The 23,405-nt window shown below is 51.9% G+C and overlaps 1 protein-coding gene across 2 annotated transcripts in view; it reads left to right on the top strand.

Moving 5' to 3' along the window:
* The window catches only part of LIMA1 (LIM domain and actin binding 1), a 207,547-nt gene that overhangs the window by 70,953 nt on the left and 113,189 nt on the right, over positions 1 to 23,405 (top strand). For both annotated transcript variants that reach the window (XM_086966210.1, XM_086966218.1), the window contains exon 3: positions 13,006 to 13,051. In XM_086966210.1, coding sequence (XP_086822336.1) covers positions 13,006 to 13,051 — 46 coding nt within the window. The remainder of the gene's footprint in view (positions 1 to 13,005; positions 13,052 to 23,405) is intronic.

Genomic DNA, 23,405 nt, shown 5'->3' with positions numbered 1-23,405 from the left:
TCCTGAAACACTGAGTGTGAGTCCGAGTGAAACATTCTCTGATGCAGAGAGTGACATAGTAAGACATCCTGAGAAACAGAAAGAATGAAGAGACCAGGCATTTGGAGAGACCGGGTAAGACATCTGAGAGACCGGTGGAAACGGAGGTAGACATCCTGTGAAATGAATGGAGACAAAGAGTGACATTCCGTGAGAAGAGATAGACCAACAGTTTAAGAGACGAGAGATGCACACTCTGCAAGACATTCAGAGAGGCAGAGTAACCGCTAAAGACAGAGAGGGACTTCCCGAATGTCGGACACATTGTGAAACATTCTTAGAGATAGATGGTGATATCGAGCGAGAAACCCTGAGGGAGTGACAGAACTGGATATTCTGAGAGACCCCGGGTGTCACTTAGCAACACGCAAAGAGTGAAAGGGTGACGGAGAGCGAAACATTGTGAGGAAGGCGGGCGATACACAACAAAACATCCTTGGAGACAGGCGGCGACAGCATGAAAGGACAGGAGACCCACAGTAAGATGCAGTGTGCGACAGGAGGTGCCAGAGCGAGATATCCTGAGAACAGATGTAGGGAGACAAAGAGCGTGACAGACTTGGAGATGGTGAGAGAACTGAAAGACACAAAGACAACAAACTCATGAGAGACCGTATAGTACGGAGCGACATAACTTGAGAGACAGAGGAGACACAGTGTGAAACATTTATGGACCGGGGATGACAGAGAGTGAGACAAGTTGAGACAGAGGGCTGCCTACTGCAAGAAGGAGAAAGAGGGATGGGGGAAGCTCCTGGGGGGAGGGGGGGTGGGCGGGTGGCAGGGAGATGCGAAATTGTGGGTGCGTGCCAGCAAGCAAGCATCACAAGCAACATGGAGGTTTTAAACAAATGCCATGGTGAAAGAGCAAACGAGAGCGCTGCCGGAGCACAGGGGCGAGAGCGAGCAACATGAAGTTGGAGAAAGGCACACGAGAGGGGTCCAACAAAAAAAAGGGGCCTGGGAGAAGCACCAGGGTGATAAAGAGTAACACGGAGGGAGCAAGCGGGGATGGGAGAGAGTTATACTAGGGAGAAATATGGAAAACACATGAACTCCCATGGATTGTCGATTGCTTACCAAAAAGAACAAGGACTCGAGGGAAGACTAGGAGGAGGCACACTACGTAGAAGTTTTGAAGCAGTAGTTAAGGAATTCATTGACATTAAATAACCGGCATAAATCGACACGGCCGTGAAAGTGAAACCGATCGCGCTAATTACCCGCCGCCCACAGTAGCTGTTTTGAAGCACACTCGTGCTTGTGGCGGCATCCGCCTTGCGGAATCGAGCAACAGCTAATTAGCATGCGCGCCGCTGCTCGCTCCCGCAAGTTGGATGCTGACACAAGCACGAGTGTGTGCTTGAAAATGAGCAGAGCGATGGCTAAAGGCCCTCCTAAGAAGCGAATGCGCCCTGCGTGGGCAAGACCTAAAACTGTGGAAAAAAGGAAAAACATAAGTAGAAATGGCCTCTTCGGCACGCCTGAACCAAATTAGCCATTGACGGTACATTGAATCTGGGCATAAGCTATTCTCTGGGTAATTCTCATTTATGAGGTCAGTTCTTGTCAGAGCAGGACTGACAGGAATTACAGAAAAAACGTAGAAGAACGTAAGCTTTCTATGGATGCATTCTGCTGCTCTTGCTTCATGACAATTTACATCTGCTAGGTTCCTAGATTTGCAGCCTACGTTTTGAGGACATGTTTTTTTTGTAGTGTGTGTTTTTTTTTTTTTGCTTAAGTGCAGTATATTAATAGAAAATTACATGTCTTCCTGCTGTACACTAAATGAGCAATAATAATCATGAAATTAAAAAACACTGGCAAAGCCAGCAGGCCTCGTCTTTGGGACCTTTTGTGTTTATCAATGAAGAAAATAAAATGTGTCTTGACGCTACTGGTGTCTGCGTTCCGTACACTTGTGCATGTGTGATGACGCGGGATGCAATACGTGCATGCATCACAACTCCTACATGCACCTACTGAATGACGAGGGTGCCACTTTATTTAGTGTATTATTTACCCTTCTGAGAAGGCAACCACCTGGGGCAGTAAATAAAAAATTTAAAAAAATTATCTATTGCTTTTTAGCAAGCAACGTAATCCGACAGGCAATGGGAGGAGTCGAGCCCTTTAAAAAAATGTTTCAAAAAAAATATTTTAAAGGACTTGTAGGGATGGGCGACCAACTGCGGAGTGGGTTGGAGGAAGCAACAGGGAGTGACTGGGGTGAGGGTAAATTAAATCAAGTGAAGTGAAGGGGGAAAAGGCAGTGTAAAAACAACAAACGAGGGAGAGCGCAAAATTGCATACAATGGATGCTTGGCAGGAGTAGAAGCACCTGAAAAGAGAGCAACACTGAGCCCCTGGGTTCCGAGTATTTGGGGTATGGAGATGCCTGAGAGAGGTGGAAAACAAATGCACGCTCTTAAAAAAAAAAAAAAGTAGTGCTTAACAAGAAAAAGTGGTTTCCTAAAAGGGAGCAGTGGAAGGATAAAGTTGGTCAATCAAAAGGAGGGAAGCTATGCTCCAGTGAAGGGACAAACATAAGAAGGGGAAGGAACACCATCTAATACTAAGGAAGTGAGAGTAACAATACAGTGAACAAATGGTCATCAATGGTCAGACTCTAAGCCCCCTGTAGGTTTTTGGTAATGTCCACAAGAGGCTTTTACCTACCAGAAAACCAAAGGTTATATGATATGCTATAACTGAAAATTATAGAATAAAGAAGTTATACTATTACAAGTGTGTTACATTACACCAGATAATTTTCTTTTTGTTGCCCCATAATTTAGTCAACGCTGTCACATAATTTGATCTTCCCTTGCTGCATAATTTCACTGGCCCTGAAAATACTGTATATTATTAAGGTGTTGCATGTCACCAAGGAATTTTGTGATCCAAGAGAAGAATGGGTCAAAGATGAGCTCTTTTTTTAAGGTCCTAGAACTTATAGGTGACTTGCAATATTAATTTCTTGTACGACAGGCAATATATTTTTACTTTTGGTACATGGTAACTCACATTCTGTCTACACCGTTGACGTTCTTTAACCCTTTCTCCTTCCTAAGAAATGACCTTTCGGTATAGATCAATAGAATAATTGCAGACTCCGTATTATGAAAGTAACCATGACAATATGCAGTTTAGATAATGTTGCAAGAACACTTTAACAGGGACATCTGATTAAAAAATGTAAAGTCTGAAACCCAAAGATACCATTATTGAACAAAGGAATATTTTGAAATGCCAATTCAGCGAAGCAACCCGCCTTTTACGCTGGCAGTAGGTGTTGTGGCGTCACAAGTGGACTCTAATACTCTTTTAACTGGAGCAAAAAAAATCATTTTTTAAGTCACAGCTGCAGTGATGACCGTTGCACTGTAATATTGAGGTTAGTGACCAATGTAGTTATTGCTGGCTTCGGTTTATTATAGGAAAGTTAATCAGGCAGCGGTGGCCGTGTTCTACAAGTAAGGGATTTTCTTAGTGCTAGGAGAGTGCATATGATAAAGACAGTAAAATAGAAGGCATTTCTAATTTACGAAATAAAGGTAATTTTTTTATTACAAGTCTGCCGAACGATGTCTTGCTCATCTATAAAATAAACCTACAAATGACTACATTTTTTCTAAAAACGAAGGTAATGGCCGTCGAGGATAGCTTATGGGAGGAACCACAGTCGAAAAAGGTGATGCAGTATACAGACTTGCTTCCGCTGACTACGACTTGTAACACAAATCATTTTGGTTTCGGAATTAAACATTAACCTGCTTCCTTCTTTCTCTCTGCCACTAATCAAATAATTTTCGACAGCTTAACTACGGAGGCTTCAACTAGCAGTATAGACTCTGACTGACAACTTTTATTTTATATGTAGTATTATAAACTTTGTTTTCGTTGTATTAAAAAGCATGCAGCGCAATCACTACATGGAAACAAAGTTTGCAAAACATTCAGGGTTAATCAGGGGCGGCCTTAGGCATGTGCAAGCTGTGCACCTGCACAGGGCCGCCAACCCCCAGGGGCTGCCACGCCTATATATATTCTTAATAAAATAATCCTCTGAGGATGGATACATATTTGCGAGGCGGCCCCTGGCAGGGATTTGGCAGCGCCCGGCGCTGTTCCACTTCCAAACACCCTGACCCCGGTCCCCCCCTCTTCACTGGCCTCCGCTCCTGTGTTCCTCCTCTTCCAGGGCCCCCTACCTACGCTCCCTGCTTAGGGCCGCCATGAGCCTAGAGCCGCCCCTGGGTTAATGTCCGCAAACTAAATGGTAAAGGGACTAAGAATGGGCCAACAGACAAAAAACGTAAGGAGCGATCACACTGACAGAACATCCCGTACGGTGCCCCTCAACAGAACCAAGTGGATATCTGCCGTCCGAAACTACACCCAAGAGCAATGTGTGTGTCACACTTCAGCAGTATTGATTTTACCATCGAGTTAACATAGGGGAGGTTTGGGGAAGTAACATGCGGGAGGCAGTTAGGAGAAGCCCATGAGAGGTGCAGCAGGGAGGGGGGTGGGTGATGGAGAACAGTGCATGGGGACAGAAGTGCAGGAGGGAGTCTGCTTGGAAAAATATGCATTCTTTTGGAGTTCTCAACACAAAACGGGGGGGGGGGGGACGACCAGGTCTAAGTAACAAAGTTGGGGGGAGGAGGACACACGGTCACGACCTGGAAACGCGCATGAACACTTATGGAGAGTTGGGAGCAAGCACGGACACGAGGCGGGGAGGAAGGGAGAGAGTCTGCAAAAACATGCATGTACTCTTTAGGAGTGCTAAAGCACAAGCGCTATGTAGGGAGGAAGGCGAGTGGGAAGGGGGAAATAATAGTTCCTAAATCAAGTCATGAGCAGCAGACGAGCACATATTAAGTTGAGTGGCGTTTCAGCTGCGCTGTCCAATTATTAGGACGGCTTTAAAGAAGAGTGACACATGATAAAGCAATGGGCGGGCTCCAAGCACATTTTCTATACAACAGTGTCGCGCAAGTGAGACGTGTGCGCGAAGCACTCTCGGGCTCGACCCCAAAAACGACTGCTGTCAATTAATAATAGTTTCTCATCTTCTCAAATTTGTCGTGTGGCAATCGTGCAAAGTGCTCTAAAAATTAGTCTGTTGCAAGAATGGGATCAGATGGGATGGCAATCAAACTAATAGTGGGATCCAACGTATCTGTGCTGGGTTAGTACTTGTTTTTTTTTTTTTTAAAGTTCATGATTCCTTGGTATAACGTTCTCATCCTAAAATATCAGTGTTCGCTTCTGAGAGATGGGTGCGTGTAAATGCTTCGGATATGACTGTTGTACCTCATAGGAACTAACCTCTCTTTTATGTATTAAATCTTTTATTGAGCACAGGCAAACGATATGCACCTCAATATGTGATGTGGGCCGGCCCCACTCCGGGGAAGCCAAAGGCAGAGATCACACTGATACCCATAACCTGGCCATCGGGCCACACTGTTCGTTAACACAGCAAGCCGCCTACAACCCAACCGGGCCGGCCGCGTCATAAGAGGTGCTACAAAGGTGCAAGCTAAGTAGTACTAGTGCAACATGAATGAACCATCAAACTGTTAACAACCCCCCGCCCTTCCCACCCTTACCCTCCCCTCTCCTTGTCCATGTCCGGGATTAATCGGTCGGTTACTGTCTTCCACTAATGGTCTGGTGGTGCTGCGCTCGCCTGGCCTGTACGCTTGTGGGAGCGCGTCTTGGGTTCTGGGAGAGGTGTCTCCGCAAGGCGTAGCAGGCGCAGGTATCGTGGGCAGCTCACCTCACGGAATTCCCCCGTAAGTAGGGCGAGGAATGGTCGCCAGAGTTCCGCAAATTCCGTCCCCCTCCCTGCCGCAGCCAGTGACAGTTTCTCCATTCCCAGGATCGCCCAGAGCCGGTGTAGCCACCCCAACTGCTGCGGAGCCTGGGCTGCTCTCCAATGGGCCACAATGTTCTGGACTGCCGCCCCCAGGGCCAGTGATATCAGCCGCCCCCTCCAGGATTTCAAAGGATACATGAGGGCGTTCGGGAGGCCTAGTAGAATGTATGCTGGGAAGCGCGGCAGCTGTGTATCTAGATGTGCGTCTATAAGGTCTCGGATAGGGTCCCAGTAGGGGCGAAGTACCTTGCAGCTCCATAGCAAGTGTTCCAGTGTTCCTAGCTCCCCGCACCCCCTCCAGCACCTATCGCTAACTCGGGCATCCCACTGGTGTATTCTCTCAGGGGTATGGTACCAGTATGTGGCGACTTTAGTTAGTGTCTCGGTGAGCCCGGTGTGGTGTGCTGAATGTCTGGCTCTGTGGTACACCCCCTCCCATTCTTTCCTTGTGAGCTGCCGCCCCAGGTCCCTTTCCCACCTGACCTGCCCCGCGTTGTATGTGTGTGCCTGAGTGAGGAGCAGCTGCTGATAGAGGTCTGAAATCAACTTTTTATCCGAAGTGCGTGTCAGCAGCCATTTTTCATAAGGCGTGAGGTGTCGTTGGGCACCAGGCTGGATCGAGGGGTGGAGCACCCAATGCCGCACCTGCAGGTACTGTAGGCGTTCCGATTCGGCCACGCCGTAGTCTGCCTTGACCTGTGGGAACGGGAGGATCCCATTGAGGTCGAACATGTGGCCCGCTGCCCTACAGGGCGTCGACCGCCAGGTCGTAAACGCTCCGGCATCCAAGCCTGGTGTGAAGTCCGGATTTTCGAAGATGGGGGTCATAGGCGAGGGAAAGGTGGTTAGTCCCCTGGCCACGGCCACTCTATCCCACACTCTCAGAGCGGTGCTGGTGATTTCAGAGGCGTACAGATTAGGGGGCCGATGCTGGCGTGGCAGGAAAGGCACGCCCTGAAGAGTGCGACCTGCCACTGCCTGGTCCAGGAAGAGCCAGTGTCTGCCGGACTCCGGTTGAAACCACTCCACTAAGGTGCGCAATTGCGCCGCCTGGAAGTACAGGGTGAGGTCGGGCACACCAACCCCACCGTTCGTTGGGGGCAAAGTGGCGAGGGTATGCTTAAACCGCGGTCGGCGGCCGTTCCAAATGAATCGCGACAACTCCGATTGGGTCTGTTGAAGCCAGCCGGCCGGGGGGTTCAAGGGGAGCGTCTGAAATAGGTATAAGATCTGAGGTAGCAGTGTCATTTTGACTGCGGCGATCCTGCCTAGCCACGAGAGTGTAAGCGGCTTCCATCGCCGGAGCTGCTCCCGGAGTTTGACTGTGAGCGCCTCATAATTGATTCGCGCAGTACCCCGCACAGTAGGAGCCAGACGCACACCCAGGTACGGGACGGCTGCATCCGACCACAGTATCTTGAATTCGGACTTCATCTCGGCCACCACGTCCGGGCGCAGGGAGATGTTCAGGGCTTCAGACTTAGCTTCATTGATCTTAAAACCCGAGGCCATGGCAAAGGTATGGAGCTCCACAAAGAGAGCGCGCAGGGATTGCATCGGGTCGGTGAGTGACAGCAAAATGTCGTCAGCGTACAGGCTGATTTTGTGCGTGTCAGCACCGAATTTAATGCCGGAGATGTGTGTGTGTTGTCGCACTCTCTGGGCCATCGGTTCCATGTACAGTGCGAATAAGAGCGGCGATAGAGGACAGCCCTGGCGTGTGCCTCTGCCAATATCGAATCTCGGGGAAGTATGGCCGTTCACCCTCACGGTGGCGTTGGGCCGGCGATAACAATTGAAGATGCGGTGGCGGAGTTTCCCTCCAAACCCAAAGTGGCGGAGAACCTGGTCGAGGTAGGGCCAATGCACCCTGTCGAATGCAGCCCGGTTTAGTGCGTGACCCGGCCTCAATGAGGTGCAGCACTCGCTTGGTGTTGTCGCTGGTCTGCCGTTGGGGGATAAAGCCTGCCTGGTCTGGGTCGATCAACTGCTGCATGTATGGTGCAATGCGGCCCGCCAGGATTCCGGTGTAGAGTTTTAAGTCTACATTCAGCAGCGAAATGGGCCTGTATGAGCCGCAAGCCGTCGGGTCGCGGCCCGGTTTGGGAATTACAGAGATTGAGGCCTCTAGCAGGTCCGGGTGTATGGCACCAGGCGTGTCGAAGGTGTTAAACAGGTCGCGCAAGAGTGGGGCAAGCCGCTGACAAAAGGTTTTATAGAAGGCTGCAGTAAAGCCGTCGGGGCCCGGGGATTTCCCCACTTTGAGGCGGGCAATGGCGGAGATGACTTCCTCTAGGCCAATGGGCCGTTCCAGAAAGTCCGCTTGGGCTTGGTTGAGGGTGGGGAGCTCCGCGCCCCGCAAATAAGTCGGCCCGGCAGCAGGGTCCAAGTGGTCCGCATCGTATAGTGCCGCGTAAAAGTTGCCGAAGGCCGCTGCGATTGCCGCGTCCTCTGTGATCTGGCCGCCACTAGCAGATTGGAGGGAGCGCACCTGCCGTCGTTGGGTTTGCGCCCGCAGTCTGCTCGCCAGAAGCTTCCCGCTACAGTCGCCTCCGGTGTAATAGGCGTGCTTCAGGCGCATAGCGGCATATTCCGCTACATCTTGGTCTAGAGCGGCCAACATTTTCCGCTCGGCGCATAATTGACGCCATGCCCTAGCCGCACCTGTGCGCTGGTGCATCTGTTCCAGTTCCGCCACCCGTTGGGTGAGCTCGGCACGCTTTAGAGCCCTTTCTTTGTTGTTGGCGGTGGCAATGGAGATAAGTTCACCGCGTAGGACTGCTTTGAGGGCCGCCCACTGAGTGGCTTTGGTGGTGTCGTCATTGGCGTTGTGTTCCAAATAGTGGTAAATCGCGGTTGTGAGCCGCGTTTGGGTATCAGGCAGCTGCAAAAGGCCATCACGCAGCCGCCAGTGTCGTTGCGGGGCTGGCGTGGCCCCCATTCGAAATGTCGCTACCACTGGGGAGTGATCCGACAGCGCGGCTGGCATTATCTCCACTTCTTTGACCTGCAGCGCTAATTGAGAGGAGCATAAAAAGTAGTCCAGCCTTGCGTAAGTCTTAGGCGCCGCCGAATAATATGTGTAGGCCGTCTACTGGGGATGGGTATGTCTCCATAGGTCTATGAGGCCCAAGTCCGCTATGTGTGCGTGTCCTGCAGCTGTGAGTGCCCCTACTTGCCCGGATCTCTGGCCTGAGCGGTCTGCTGTGTTATGAAATACAATGTTGAGGTCTCCCCCTAGTAGTAAGTGCGTGTGTGTGGTGGATGTCGAGGCCTCCAACGCTGTGTGTAAGAACCTTTCCTGCCCCTCATTCGGGGCATAGACCGAACCCACGAGTAGAGTATGACCTGCAATCTGGAAGCTGTAAAGCAGAAGCCGCCCTTTAATCTCAGCTTCCTTCTGGAGGACCTTCCCCTCGAATGATTTAGCCACTAGAATCGCTACCCCAGCTGCTTTCTTCAGGGATGAGGAGAAGAACTGCCATGGAAAGGCGCGCGCTTTGAGTCTGTGTTGGTCGTTACGGACCAGGTGTGTTTCTTGGAGGAGGCAGATGTCCGCTTTGGAACGCTCGAGGAAGGACAGTATGGCCTTGCGTTTGTTCGGACTGTTGAGCCCCCGCACATTAAGCGAGAGCACCGTTATTTGTCGTGTCATGTCCGAGGCAATAGGGGAAACGCTAGGTCCCACCTGGAGGTGGCGGGCGCTGGCTGATGGACCGTGGAAGACACTGCGCCGGAGGTCAAACCGACTCCGCTAGTGGTGGTAGAATCCCCTGGACAAGAAGAACCCCCCCAACCCTCCCCTCCTTCCCCCAACTCCCCCCTGGCCCCAACTGGTGCAACTCCCCCCTCCCCCCAACCCCCGTTAGTGCAATGTTCGATCCTTGAGTAGGGTGTAAGCACCGAAGCAATTCCCCCCCCCCCCCACCCCCACCCTCTGCCCATGTCAACTCAACCATAAAGAAGTCCGAACCATCATAGTCCCAGATCCAGGTGAATGTCCGCTGGACCCGTGGTAAGGGAAACACTTGGAGTGTAGGCGATGGCGACGGTGACGTCGGACAGTGCACGTCGCCGTTCGGGTCAGTCATCAAAGGGATGGCGTAGACATAGCGCGGGCTAGCGAGGCTTCGCCCCCGCCGCCGGAGTGAGCAGTCCCGGCCGAGCCGTGTCCCCGCAGTACCTTGAGAACCTGGCCAGGGGTCAGTCGTTGTCTTTATTCACCAGGCCTTGCGCGACGGTCTCCACTGCTGCTCGTTGGCCTTCTGCTATTTCTTTGGTGGCGGGACGTCGCGGTCTGTGTCGCCGCCGCTGTTGCCGCCACCGTCCCGGTGCATCCTTCCTGGGGGTGCCCCCCGCCCCCGGGTTCTCGGCCTCAGTCGGCTCCTCGATGTTCAGGAGGGTGCAAGCCTCCCTGAGGGAGCGAATCTGGTGAAGATTGTTGCCCATCCTGAACACAAGTCTAAAGGGGTGTCCCCAGCTGTAGGAGATGTGGCGTTTCCGCAACTCTGCCGTGACAGGTCGGAAGATGCGCCTCTTCTCCAGGGTCAGCGCTGCAAGGTCCTGATAAAGAGCAGGGGAGTGTGCGCCAAAGGACACCGGCGCCATCTGGCGCGCCTTGTTGAGGATCTCCTCCTTGGTCCGAAAGTCCTGCACGCACACAAGGATGTCCACTGGGTGGGCCGTGGCCGCTCTAGGTGGGCCCGTCCTGTGCACTCTGTCTAGGCCCAGGGGAGCGTCTGACGGTCGGCCTAGGATATGATTGAACAGGCCCTGAGTAAATTGGAAGAGGTCTTCCGTGTCAGGGGAGTGCTTCACCCCCCGGATCCTGATGTTATGCCGCCTGGAGCGGTTCTCCAAATCCTCGGCGTGCGTCTGGAGGTCCACTTGCTGGTCGTGTATGCGCACCAGTTCCTGCCGCAGCGCCTCAATTTCTATGTCCCGTGCGTCGCTCTTCGTCTCTAGTTCCGCTACTCTCTCACCAATGGCGTCGGTGTCTCGGCGCACCTCCTTTATCTCGTCCTGGAGTTCTTTCTTCAGCTCCTGGATGTCTTTGCGTAGTCCCATGAAGAGCGACTCCAGGAAGGAGCGCGTGACTGGGCCCTCCGAGTCCGTCTGTCCCTGGGCTGGCGAGGCCTGGCTTTTCTTCTCGGAGCCCACGCGGTGGCTGGGCGTTGCGACATCCGCCTTCTTCCCCACGGCGCCGGGGGTGAAGAGCTCAGCGATGGAGCGGTCTTTCCTCGTCCTGGCGTTGGACATGGCGCCTGCGGTGTCCCCTGCTCAGCAACAGGCCGCTACCGGTACCGTTGGCCCAGGCCGCAGATGCCGCTGTGTCTCTTGGCGTCCGGCACGTGGGTAGCGGAGAGGTGGCACGCCCTGTGTGCCGGCGGTGTGTCTCGCCGGGTGTCGACGTCGCAGTGTGGCCCCCGCAGTGAGGGCCTGGGTGTGAGGGCTCCGCCAGGGGTTCGCCACGCAGGTAGGGGTCAAGCCGGGGGCGGGGTCCTCCCCCCGCCCTGGAATTCAGGAGCGTCCTCCGGCCGATGTCCGGGCTATTACTGGAGTCGCCACCCGGGCCTGGGTGGGCGCGAGGGCGGCGCAGGGCTCGTTGTCAGGTTCCCCTCGTGCGTGGCTCAATGGCTCCACTCTCGACGTGTCCCCCAGCCGCGGCCTCCGGGCTGATCCCGTGCCGGCGCGAGGGCCTTCGCGCAGGTCAGCAGCTCAAGAGAGAGGGCAGGAAGGTGGTCGGTCCCAGATGCCACCCACAGTGGCAGCGGTCGCCGGGCGCGGGCTAGGCCAATGTCGCGCTCCCACGCGGCTTCAGTGCATGCAGGCCCAAGATGGCGGGACGCCACTGGGTATCGCGCCTCTCGCGCCGATTCTTCCCCGGCCAGGCAGATCGGGACGCGGGTGGTCTGCGAGGGGGGGGGGGCCTGGTGTTACTGTCTCTTCCCCCCCCCCCCGTACCTCTTCTCTGCTGTGCTGCCGGTCGGGTCTCAAGGCTCGTGCGCGTCCTCCAGGTGGCGCCGCCAGGTCCGAGGACGGGAGCCGGCGGCAGTCCGGGCAATGTCCGCTACGATCTCCGACGGGGTCGGCAGGTCCGCAGTAGCTTCAACGTGTAACCGTGGGAAGCCTCGCACGTCTCCGCGCGGGCCGGACCCACCGCCTCAGTGGATGCCCGCCTCGGGCGATGTCAGGCGGTTCTGTGGCTCCGCCCTCCTCGGCCTCGCTCTCGTTTGCGCTCCGGTCTCGAGGAGTGCGCTAGGCCCCAACTGCCGCTGTCTCCGCAGCCGAATACCGCACGGGTCAGGCTGCCCCCAGTCTCCGAACCGGGCCAGAAGGTCGCCGCTGCTGTGGCGCTGGTGCCAGGCGCGCCTCGGGCCACTCTCGGCCGGGCAAGTGCTGAAGCAGTGCTAAATTCGGTGACCGGCAGGGGGAGCTCAGCGAGGCACGTCCGCTCACACCTTCATCTTGGCCACGCCCCTCCTAACCTCTCTTTTAGGGGAAGGTCTTTAAACCCTTCTGGAAATGTAATTGACCGAAATAGTTTTTCTTTGAAATTTGTGTCTTTGGGTGGCAGGACACTGCTCAACTTATTTGTTAGATAATTTGGGAAGGATCCCATTGAAATTGCCGGATATTTAGTTGGCAAGGGTGGCAAAACGTCTAACACTGGCAGGAACTAGGCACTCTCTTAAAACAGTAGGTCTTCAGCAGGGGCTGGACACACTATTATTTAGAGGGGGCAGGGGCACATTAGTATTGAGAGTTGCCTAATTCACTTGTGGAATTGCACTGTTTTGGGTGGCATTCAAATCGCATGCACAATAGCAGGGTTGTTGGCAGTAGATTCGAGCTCTGTAATGGCAACTCTTTTGAAAAAGGGTTAATCATATGGGTCTCTCTGGGTGACCCTTGATTTCCTTGTACGGTACTTGAGCAGGATTTGGAGTTTCTAAGTAAATAATTGACGTTTTTTGCATACTGGGAATTGGTTTTGCTTATTTATTTATTGTGCCTGCTTTTTTGCCAAATTAATATGCTAGCTAATAAAAATATATTTTGTCCTGAAGGTATCAGAAGGCTGCAGAAGATGCCAGTGCTGACAAGAAGAAACCTGTGAGTATTGAGTACTAGACGGTGTGGATTTGGGTGGGCTCCTGCTTTTTCATTCCAGATCCTTGTGACATGACAGGTTATCTGTATTTTATCTTCTAATGTTGACATTTAATTTTTTCAGCCTGTGTATTCCAATACTTCATCAAATAACCTAGTCAATTATCTGGGCGATTCTACCAGACCTTAGTTAGTTTGTGTTGATGGGTCCATATGTACATAAAAAATTGAGAGGTTTCCCAACCAATCATGGCATTGTCATCTACCTAAGTTTTGACTGTTCAGCACAATGGCGCTATTCCTATGTCTTTCATGTTTGCTGCAGACCATTATATATCTATATAGCGAGAGATCTAGGTCTATATATATATATATATATATATATATATATGTGTGTGTGTGTGTGTGAGTATATGTATATATATATATATATATATATAAGAGAGAGAAATGTGTGTGTATATTTATTGGAGAGATGTATATCTACACATATAGAGAGAGGTGTGTGTGTGTGTGTGTGTATATATATATATATATATATATATATATATATATATATATCTATATATATATATATATCTCTATCTAGCTCGTGTGTGTGAAACCGATCTATCTCTCCATCTAGTTCATGTGTGTGTAACCGAACAAGCAGTCCTGAAAACCCAGTACTTTTTTCATTTTTACTCTGTGGTACTTTGTGTGGGAAGTACATACAGATATATACCTTTGCATTCGTTTGGAACCGAAACTAGACCTCAATGTAAGTTTACAATACCTGTAGGAATAAAACTTGTTCATGATTGTGTATAAATGTAATCTGTTTGGTGACTCAGAGTCAAAGGACTCACTGAAACCGCAATACTAGGCAATTCTAACGGCCAATGAATCCAGAAAAACTAAGTGTGGCAAGTTAGCAAATGATTTTTTTTTATTCAAGCCCACTTCTGGGTTTGAGCATATCTGAAAGAAACACGTTAGTGTTAGATTCCTTACCTTAGAATATCCCCAGGCGTCAGTCTGGATCCGGAAACTTTTGCGTAGCAGTACCCCTGCGCGTCGGTAGGCGTCGTCTGCAGGCGTCCCCTGCGGCTCCGCGTCCGTCGTTGGCGTCGTGCGCCGTGATGACGTCGCTGGAGTATATAGACGCCGCCTCCGCGCGCTGACGTCAGTTCTTCTTTTTTTCCGCGCCAGCAAGCGCAGATCCGAAGAGCAGTACTCCGGTCTTTTGACCAACTTTGTTCAACTCTATAACTCTTTTTGTGCCTGGTAGGATGCCCGGTTTCAAGAATTGTGACGGGTGTGACCGCACGATGTCAGTCACGGACCATCACCGACTCTGTCTCCGGTGCCTGGGCCCCGACCACGACGTGGACGCCTGCGTCGACTGCCGGGCCCTCACTAACAAGGCTAGACGGGAGCGGTCCCGCAAGCTGCTTGAGCTCCGGGTGTCGGCCCCGCGTCAGGAGAGGTCTCGGTCCGGCCGGAGGTCCAGGGAGCGTTCGAGGGAGCGGTCGCGGAGCCGAGCCGAGCGCTCCGGAAGTCGTCACCATTCGTCGGGCTCATCAGGTAAGAAACACAAGAAGTCGGGCGTCGTCATCGTACCCCCGACTCCCCCCGACGCTCGCGTCGCGACGCGGCCGGGGGTTCGGGTGTCCCCAACTCCGCGGCTCCGCGTGAGTCGCCGGCGCGGCCTGCCCCATACCCTCCGGTCCCTGGGCACGGTGCGACGCCTGAGGAGATTGAGGCGTTCCTCATGGCCATGAGGGCGCTCAGTTCTCCGACGGGGCCTACGGCGCCTTCGGGCCCAGTGCTACCGTCTGGAGCCCTGGCGGATCGGGTGTCCCTGGCTCGACGCCATCGGGTGCTCCGGGCCCGGTGCCGCCGACGGCTCTGACCCCGGCGCCGCAAGGGCCTTCCGGGTCGGCGCCGGCTGGCCTGCCGTCTGGTTCGGCGCCGATTCCATCGGGGTTGCCCCCGACGCCGCCCCCGCGTGGCGCCGGTTCTCCTGTGCCGGCTTCGGCCGGCGCCGGCTCCGGGCGGCGCCGTCCCCATGCCCTCCCCGAATCCGGACGCGGAGTCGGACCGGCGTCGATCGACGCCGGGTTCGACGCCGATGGGGCCTGTGAACCCCGAGGAGCCGGTCTACATCATTGACTCCGAGTATGGAGAAGATGAAGAGTACGGGGAAGGTTGGGAGGGGTCTGAGGACCCTCTGTCACGCGAGTGCCAGTATGACCCGGACTGGACAGGGGATTTGGGGGATGCCAGTGGTCTGGACGATTCTCCTAAACCTGGTTTTGTCTCTCCTCCTTCTGTGGAGGGAGCTGGATACTCAGTGGTGCTGATGAGGGCTGCCAAGGCCTTACACCTTGAGCTCCCCGTCGCGGCCGTGAGGCCTAACATCCTCACTGAGGTCTTCAAACCGCAGTCATGCCCACAGGAGCCTCTGCTGCCGTTTAACGAAGCCTTGTCAGACGTTCTGTTGGGCACGTGGTCCAGGCCCGCTTCAGGTTCGCCTGTTGATCGGAACGTGGCCAGGCGCCACCGTCCTTGTCCGGACGACCCCAAATTCCTGTCCGCCCATCCCACTCCCGAGAGTCTGGTGATCCAGGCCTCTACCTCCCAGTCCGCATTCCCGTCGGCCCCGCCCGATCGGGAATCCAAGAGGTATGACCAATATGGCAAGAAGGTCTTCTCGTCCCTGAGTCTGGGACTGCGGTCTTGCAACACCGCATGCCTCTTGGGCCGCTACACCCACTCTGTGTGGGACACGGTCGCGGAAGTGCTGCCAGAATGCCCCATGGAGGTGCGGGCGAAGCTCGGCAAGGCTGTGGCTGAGGGCCGAGACGCAGCTAAATATTCAATACGGTGTGGTCTTGATACGACCGACTCGCTGGGCAGAGCTATGTCAACGACGGTGGCGATTCGTCGCCACGCCTGGCTGAGATCCGCCAACTTTTCGTCCGATGTCCAAAATGCCTTGATGGACATGCCGTTCGATGGCTGTCGCCTCTTTGGTGACTAGGCGGACCACGCCCTGGAACGCTTCAAGGACTCCAGGGTCACGGCCAAGTCCTTGGGTCTTTCGACCCAGCGCCAGCAAACGGGTTCGTTTCGCTCCTTTCGTGGCCAAGGAAGGGGCGTCCCCACACGTGCTGCCAGCCACGCACCGCAACAATCCTTTCAACGCGGTGGCGGCCGTGGAAACCGCCGTGGCGGTGGTCGGGGTCAACAGCGGGGTCAGACCACACCTACCCCCGCAGCATCTGCCTCCAAATCCTCCTAGTCCGTGCTTTCGGCCCCATGTGACGCCAGTGGGTGGCAGGGTTCGCCATAACCACGCTCACTGGCGCACAATCACGTCGGACAGGTGGGTGCTGCAGCTCGTCCGAAGGGGCTACTCCCTCCCCTTCGAGACCACTCCTCCAGCCATGCCACCGCAGAACCACCGTGTGTCGGGGGACCACTTGACACTTCTGCAGGAGGAAGTTACGGCCCTCTTGGCCAAGGGGGCCATCGAGCGCGTTCCTGGGCCAGAAGTAGGGCGTGGTTGCTATTCCCACTACTTTCTGGTACCCAAGAAGGACAAGGGGGGCCTACGTCCTATCTTGGATCTAAGGAACGTCAACGGCTTCCTCCGGAAGGAGAAGTTCAAGATGTTGACGTTAGCTCAGGTCTTGGCTGCTCTAGACCCACAAGACTGGATGGTAGCGTTGGACTTGCAGGATGCCTATTTTCACATCCCCATCCTGCCGGCCCACCGGCGTTACCTGCGGTTCACGGTAGGCCAGGAGCACTTTCAGTTTATCGTGCTTCCCTTCGGCCTTACCAGCGCCCCACGGGTGTTCACAAAGGTGATGGCGGTGGTCGCAGCCTATCTGCGCAGGTTGGGGGTTTTAGTCTTCCCCTACCTAGACGACTGGTTGTTGAAGGCGGGCTCGCCCCAGACAGTCGTCCACCACCTTCAGATGACGGCAGACCTCTTGCACGACCTGGGGTTCTCCATCAATGTGCCGAAATCACACCTGTGTCCCTCTCAAAAGCTCCTTTTCATCGGAGCGGTTCTGGACTCGGCGCAGTTTCGCGTTTATCCTCCGGAACGGCGGGTCCGGGATATTCAGGCTTTGATTCCCATCTTTCAGCCGCTATCCCGGGTTTCGGTCAGGTTGACGCTGCGGCTGCTGGGACTGATGGCTTCCTGCATCCTTCTGGTGCATCACGCCCGGTGGCGGATGCGGGCTCTGCAGTGGGACCTGAAGTTTCAGTGGGCCCAGCATCAGGGCAACTTGTCCGACCACGTCTTGATCTCGGAGGGCGCTGCGAGACAACTGCAGTGGTGGCTTACGGACCGCGATTGGGTCAGAGGCAGATCCCTCTCCCTTCCCCAACCGGAGCACGTTGTCGTGACGGATGCGTCCCTCCAGGGCTGGGGTGGCCACTTGGGAGAGGCAGAGATCAGAGGCATCTGGTCTCCGGCGGAGTCCCGGCTCCATATCAACCTGTTGGAGCTGCGGGCGATTCGTCTGGCACTGAAGGCATTCCTCCCCTTTGTCAACGGGAGTGTGGTGCAGGTGTTCACCGACAACACCACCGCCATGTGGTACTGCAACAAACAGGGCGGAGTGGGGTCGTGGACCCTTTGTCAGGAGGCTCTGCGCCTCTGGCAATGGCTGGAACGTCAGGGCGTGACTCTGACGGTTCAACACCTGGCAGGTTCTCTGAACGCCAGGGCGGACGAACTCAGCCGTCGGTGCTCGATGGATCACGAATGGCGTCTGAACTCGGACGTGGCGCAAGGCATCTTTCTGCGATGGGGAGAGCCTTGGTTAGATCTATTCGCCACAGAAGAGAACGCGCAATGTCATCAGTTCTGCGCGTTGGAGTTTCCAAGACGGCACTCGCACGGCGACGCCTTTCGGCGCGAGTGGAGTTGCGGTCTGTTATACGCCTTTCCGCCTATACCACTTCTGCCCAGAGTGCTGAAGAAGATCAGGCGCAACCGGGCCCAAGTTATCCTTGTGGCTCCGGACTGGGCTCGAAGGTACTGGTATCCCGAGCTACTCAGCATGTCAGTCGGTCCCCCGATCCGCCTGCCCCTTCAGGAGGACCTTCTGTCGCTGCAGCAGGGGACGGTCCTCCACCCGAACCTGTCCAGTCTCCACCTCCATGCTTGGAGATTGAGCGGCGGCAGTTGAGGCCATTTGACTTGCCTCCTGAAGTCTGTGATGTAATTCTGGCAGCCAGGCGTCCCTCCACTAAGTCGGTATACGCCTGTCGGTGGAACAGATTTGTGGCATGGTGCACAGCAAAGGCTGTGGATCCTCTTTCTGCCCCTCTTTCAGAGGTTCTTCTGTTTCTTCTTTCTCTTGCCCAGCAGGGCTCTGCTCTGGGCACTATCAAGGGCTACCTTTCTGCCCTTTCAGCCTTTCTGAGGCTTCCTGATCAGCCTTCTTTGTTCAAGTCCCCGATTGTAACGAGATTCTTGAAGGGCATCACGCACATGTATCCACCTGTTCCGTTCGTGATGCCTCAGTGGGACTTGAACCTGGTTCTTACCTTTCTGATGTGTGCTCCCTTTGAACCCCTTCATTCTTGCCCTCTTCGTCTCCTGACTTTGAAGACGGCTTTCCTGGTTGCCATCACCTCTGCCAGGAGAGTGAGTGAGCTCCAGGCTCTTTCTGTCCAACCTCCTTTCCTGTCCATTCATCCTGACAAGGTGGTTCTGAGGACTAGACCTTCTTTCCTGCCCAAAGTAGTTTCTGCTTTTCACATCGGGCAGTCCATCACCCTCCCTTCCTTCTTCCCGCTTCCGCATCCTTCAAAGGATGAAGAGCGGCTCCATCGTCTGGACCCAAAATGTGCGCTTTCATTTTATATGGATCGCACACGCCAGTTCCGGGTGGATGACCAACTGTTTGTTGGCTACGTGGGTGCGAAGAAGGGATGGGCGGTATGTAAACGAACCATCTCTCGGTGGGTCGTTCTGTGCATCAAAGCGTGCTACTCTTTGGCTCGGAAGGAGCCTCCTGTTGGGCTGAGGGCCCATTCCACTCGGGCCACGGCGGCTACTACTGCCCTGGGCCGGGGGGTCCCTTTGCAGGACATTTGCCAGGCGGCTACGTGGGCCTCGCTGCACACCTTTGCGAGGCACTACTGCCTGGACAGTCCAGTCCGGAGGGATGGCTTCTTTGGCCGTTCTGTCCTCCAGGACTTTCTGGTGTAGGAATGTATTGGTTCGCAGACCCACCACCGGGGTTGGTATTGCTGGGGTATCTATTCTAAGGTAAGGAATCTAACACTAACGTGTTTCTTTCAGATGAACAAGTTACTTACCTTCGGTAACGATATATCTGTAAGAAACATTAGTTAGTGTTAGATTCCTTACCGAACCCACCCATCCTCCCCGTTCTGCGAACTGATACCTAGGGTTAAGGACATCCCTTTCAGGGCCCTAGTTTCAAATGGCACCAGTGTTGGTTCTCTCATGGCTCTGCGTTTTCTGGCGCGGAAAAGCTGTGTACAAAGAACTGACGTCAGCGCGCGGAGGCGGCGTCTATATACTCCAGCGACGTCATCACGGCGCACGACGCCGACGACGGACGCGGAGCCGCAGGGGACGCCTGCAGACGACGCCTACCGACGCGCAGGGGTACTGCTACGCAAAAGTTTCCGGATCCAGACTGACGCCTGGGGATATTCTAAGGTAAGGAATCTAACACTACCTAATGATTCTTACAGATATATCGTTACCGAAGGTAAGTAACTTGTTCTTCTGGGTCTAGGTGTCTGTTACACTGGGCAGGAAGTTATATTTTCAGTTTCGAGTGGGCACCCTACCACTGAGAACATTCACTTCCAACTAGGACAGTGGGGAGCCGCTGCATGTTCATCTGCAACCCTTTAGAGGAGAGTGTGCCCAGCATATGCCTCCCCCGCAGAAACTAGTTGGCTCCGCTATGCAAGCTTTTAGGTGTATGCAGCCATTCTGTTGCCGTTTGCATACTTTGGGTGGATTGCCTTCCAGCTTTGCTATTTCTGTTGCTAAGTTCTTGGGTGCTAAGCGTGTACTTAGGAGAAAGGTTCTTTCCCATCCGCCATTAGCATGGTGATGTATGTATTACCCACTAGGCTTCCTTTTGATTTATTAATTAAGATCATTCTTCCTATAAAGTTATTGCATTTTTGCACATAATGTCGTGATTAACACTTTTTAGATTTTAGTATTTGGCTTGTAATTATGCGTTTATGAACTGTGCCTGTTTTCTAAAATTGTACTGTTATGGATTTATTACTTGTATTTGTCTGTCTGTACTTTTATGGCATTGGCGGCCGCAATAAAGTCATTTGACTGACTGACTGACTGACTCATTCTGGGAAGGGGGAAACTAGCACAGGAATTTGGTAAAGATAAATAACCTTGCATCCAAATTACTCTCTAACCTCTATTTACAATATAAAAGTTAATTGGTTTTTTGTGCTGTGTTAAAGTGAGGTGTGTACCAATCAGATGGGTAGATAGATCTATGTGATTTAGCATGTTGATATTCTTTCTGAAGAGCATATGTGGATATCTTTTTAGTTGATAAATTCCACTCTTAGTCAAGATGTTACCTTTTTTCAGATGGGGTGTGTGTATTTCCCTTTTTTTTTTTTTTTTTTTAAGTTTGAAGTTTATTAAGGCATAAAGAAGAAAAGACAGTGCATGAAGAAACAATCAGCAGTTATAGAAACAAAAAATCACTTACGACAGAATGGTATTGATCCAAGAAATAATGTGAAGTAAAAACATTGGAAGATAAAATTAGGATGCATTAATAATTTTACATATACTAAGATAAAACAATTCACGGTGGTTTTTGAACTTCAACAGTACGTGGTGGAGGATTGGGAGGTGGCCTGGCAATTCTAGATAAATATTCGGTGAGAGGAAGCCATAGAAGGTCGCGTTTAATTGCTAGAGAAATAGGGGAGACAAAATTGGTGTCTAGACGGTGATTGAAACAAACCGCATTCCACCATGCAGAAAAAGAAACATCTTTGGCCTGTTTCCAATGTGATGTAATGTGGTGGAAAGCAATGGCTATCAGGAGATCAAGTAGTTTGTGTTTATGGTGGGGTCCAGAAAGATCAGGGGAAAGGGAGCCTAGGAAAACATGAAGGAATGTCAAGGGGAGAGTGAGATTAAAGAGTTTTTGTATTTGAGACCAAACTAAATGCCAGAAATGAAGAATGGGAGGACATTCAAAGAGCATATGTTTCAAGTCAGCTAGTGGGCAGGGACAGGACCAACAGGTGGGAAAAGTGTCTGGAGAGAAAGAGGATAAGGTTGCAGGGGTGTATAGCGTACGGTTATACAGAAAAAATAAGGTTTGCGTAGTGTTGGCAGCTCTAGATGTGCTTTGAATTTTAGACCAAATTTTATCCCAAAACATAGGAGGCCAATTTTGAGACAAATCATCCTCCCAAGCCAACTCAATTTTAGATTTAGTACGCTCAATAGATGTTTGAAGGGATTTATAAAGAAAAGATGCAGAGGGGGATTGGTCAAGAGCATTTGAGATGGAAAGGTGAAGTGTAGGAATAGTGTTGGTGGCAGGGAGAGAGGAAAGATATTGAGTAAGGGAGGGAAGTAGAGATAAGTATTGTTTGCGAGAAGAGGAGGGTAACGAGAATTGAGTTTGGAGTAGGTGGAATGGGAGAGGACAAGAGTCAGTAACAAGTTGAGAAACCCATTTTAAACCACGGGAATGCCAGGATTTCCAATAGATTGAACGATTTCGAATTTTAATGAGTTTATTATGCCAAATGGGTTGGGTAGAAGTAGAAGATGCAGAAGGGTAAGTGGATATTAAGTATGGTTGAAGAAGAGAACGTGAGTGGGAGATGATGGGAGAACGGAGAGAGGTGACGTTAGAGGAGAAGGAGAGAACTTCATTGAATTCATAAGGGTGAAGGAAAGATGATTCGAGTGTGAGCCAAAGTGGAGGATAATACGGAAGATCCGAAGAAATCCAACGTAAGGCTTGTTTTAAAGAGAAGGCATTATGATAAGATTGAAAATTAGGAAATTTAACTCCACCCAGAGATTTTTCCTTCTTTAAAGCAGAGAGGGCTATTCTGGATTTCTTGTTTTTCCATAAAAACTTCAGTAAAATAGAATCTATTGATTTGAAATGATGATTGGGGATACGAATGGGAATCATAGAAATAGTGTATAGAACCAAAGGAGCTAGCATCATTTTTATGGAGTCCAGGCGACCCCACCAGGAAAGAAAGAGAGGGTTCCAGCGGTTGATGGAAGAAGTGAGCTTAGTGGAAAGGGATTCAAAGTTAAATTTGAGGGTGTCATAGAGACGAGGGGCAAACCAAACCCCTAGATATTTAATCTTAGAGGGTTGCCAGGAGAATCCAGAGGAGTCGAATAGATGTTTTAGACAAAGGGAATTCAGGGGTAGTATTTCACATTTGTCCGTGTTAAGTCTGTACCCAGAGACATTAGAAAAAGCGGAGACTTGGTTTAGGAAGGAAGGAAGGGTTATTTGAGGGTCTGAGCAGTAAAATAAAATATCGTCAGCGTATACCGATAATTTTACTTGTTGTTGTTGGGAACCATATTGAAAACCGGAAATATTTTCGTCGCGTCTAATTTTGGTTAAAAAGGGTTCTAAAGCCAAAATAAACAAAAGGGGAGATAGAGGACAACCTTGACGAACTCCTCTTTGGAGGGGGAAATAATCAGAAGTGATGCCGTTAGCAAAAATAGAAGCATGGGGACTAGAGTAAAGTAGAGAGATAAGGGAAATGAATTTAGGTGGGAAACCGAACCAACGAAGAGCTTGGAACATAAAATCCCAGCCTATTCTATCAAAAGCCTTCTCGGCATCGAGAGAAATGGCGGCTAATGGGGAAGTAAGAGAAGAGGCTCTACTCAAAATGTTAAAGAAAACACGAGAATTATCTGATGACAAACGACCTTTAACGAAACCAGATTGTTCCGGACCGATAAGGTCTGGTAGTAGAGGGTCTAATCTAAGAGCTATAATTTTGGCAAAAATTTTATAATCTGTATTGACCAGGGAGATCGGGCGATAGTTTTTACATAAAGTATGATCTTTGTCTGGTTTGGGTATTAAGCAGATTAATGCTTCTTGGAAGGTCCCCCGAGAGGAACCAGAATCAACAAAGGACTGAAATAACAGGAAAAGTTTAGGGAGGAGAAGGGAAGAGAAATGATTATAGAATTCAATGGTGAAACCGTCTGGTCCAGGGGCTTTTCCTTTACGTAGGATTGAGACGGCATGAGAGATTTCAGAGGGGGAAATATCTAAATTTAGCGTTTGAAAATCCACATGTGAAG

Source organism: Lissotriton vulgaris, chromosome 1_1, assembly GCF_964263255.1.
Source record: "Lissotriton vulgaris chromosome 1_1, aLisVul1.2, whole genome shotgun sequence".
Taxonomy (NCBI): Eukaryota; Metazoa; Chordata; class Amphibia; order Caudata; family Salamandridae; genus Lissotriton; species Lissotriton vulgaris.
The sequence above is the reverse complement of the archived record's forward strand: the minus strand, read 5'-3'. Positions and strand labels throughout refer to the sequence as shown.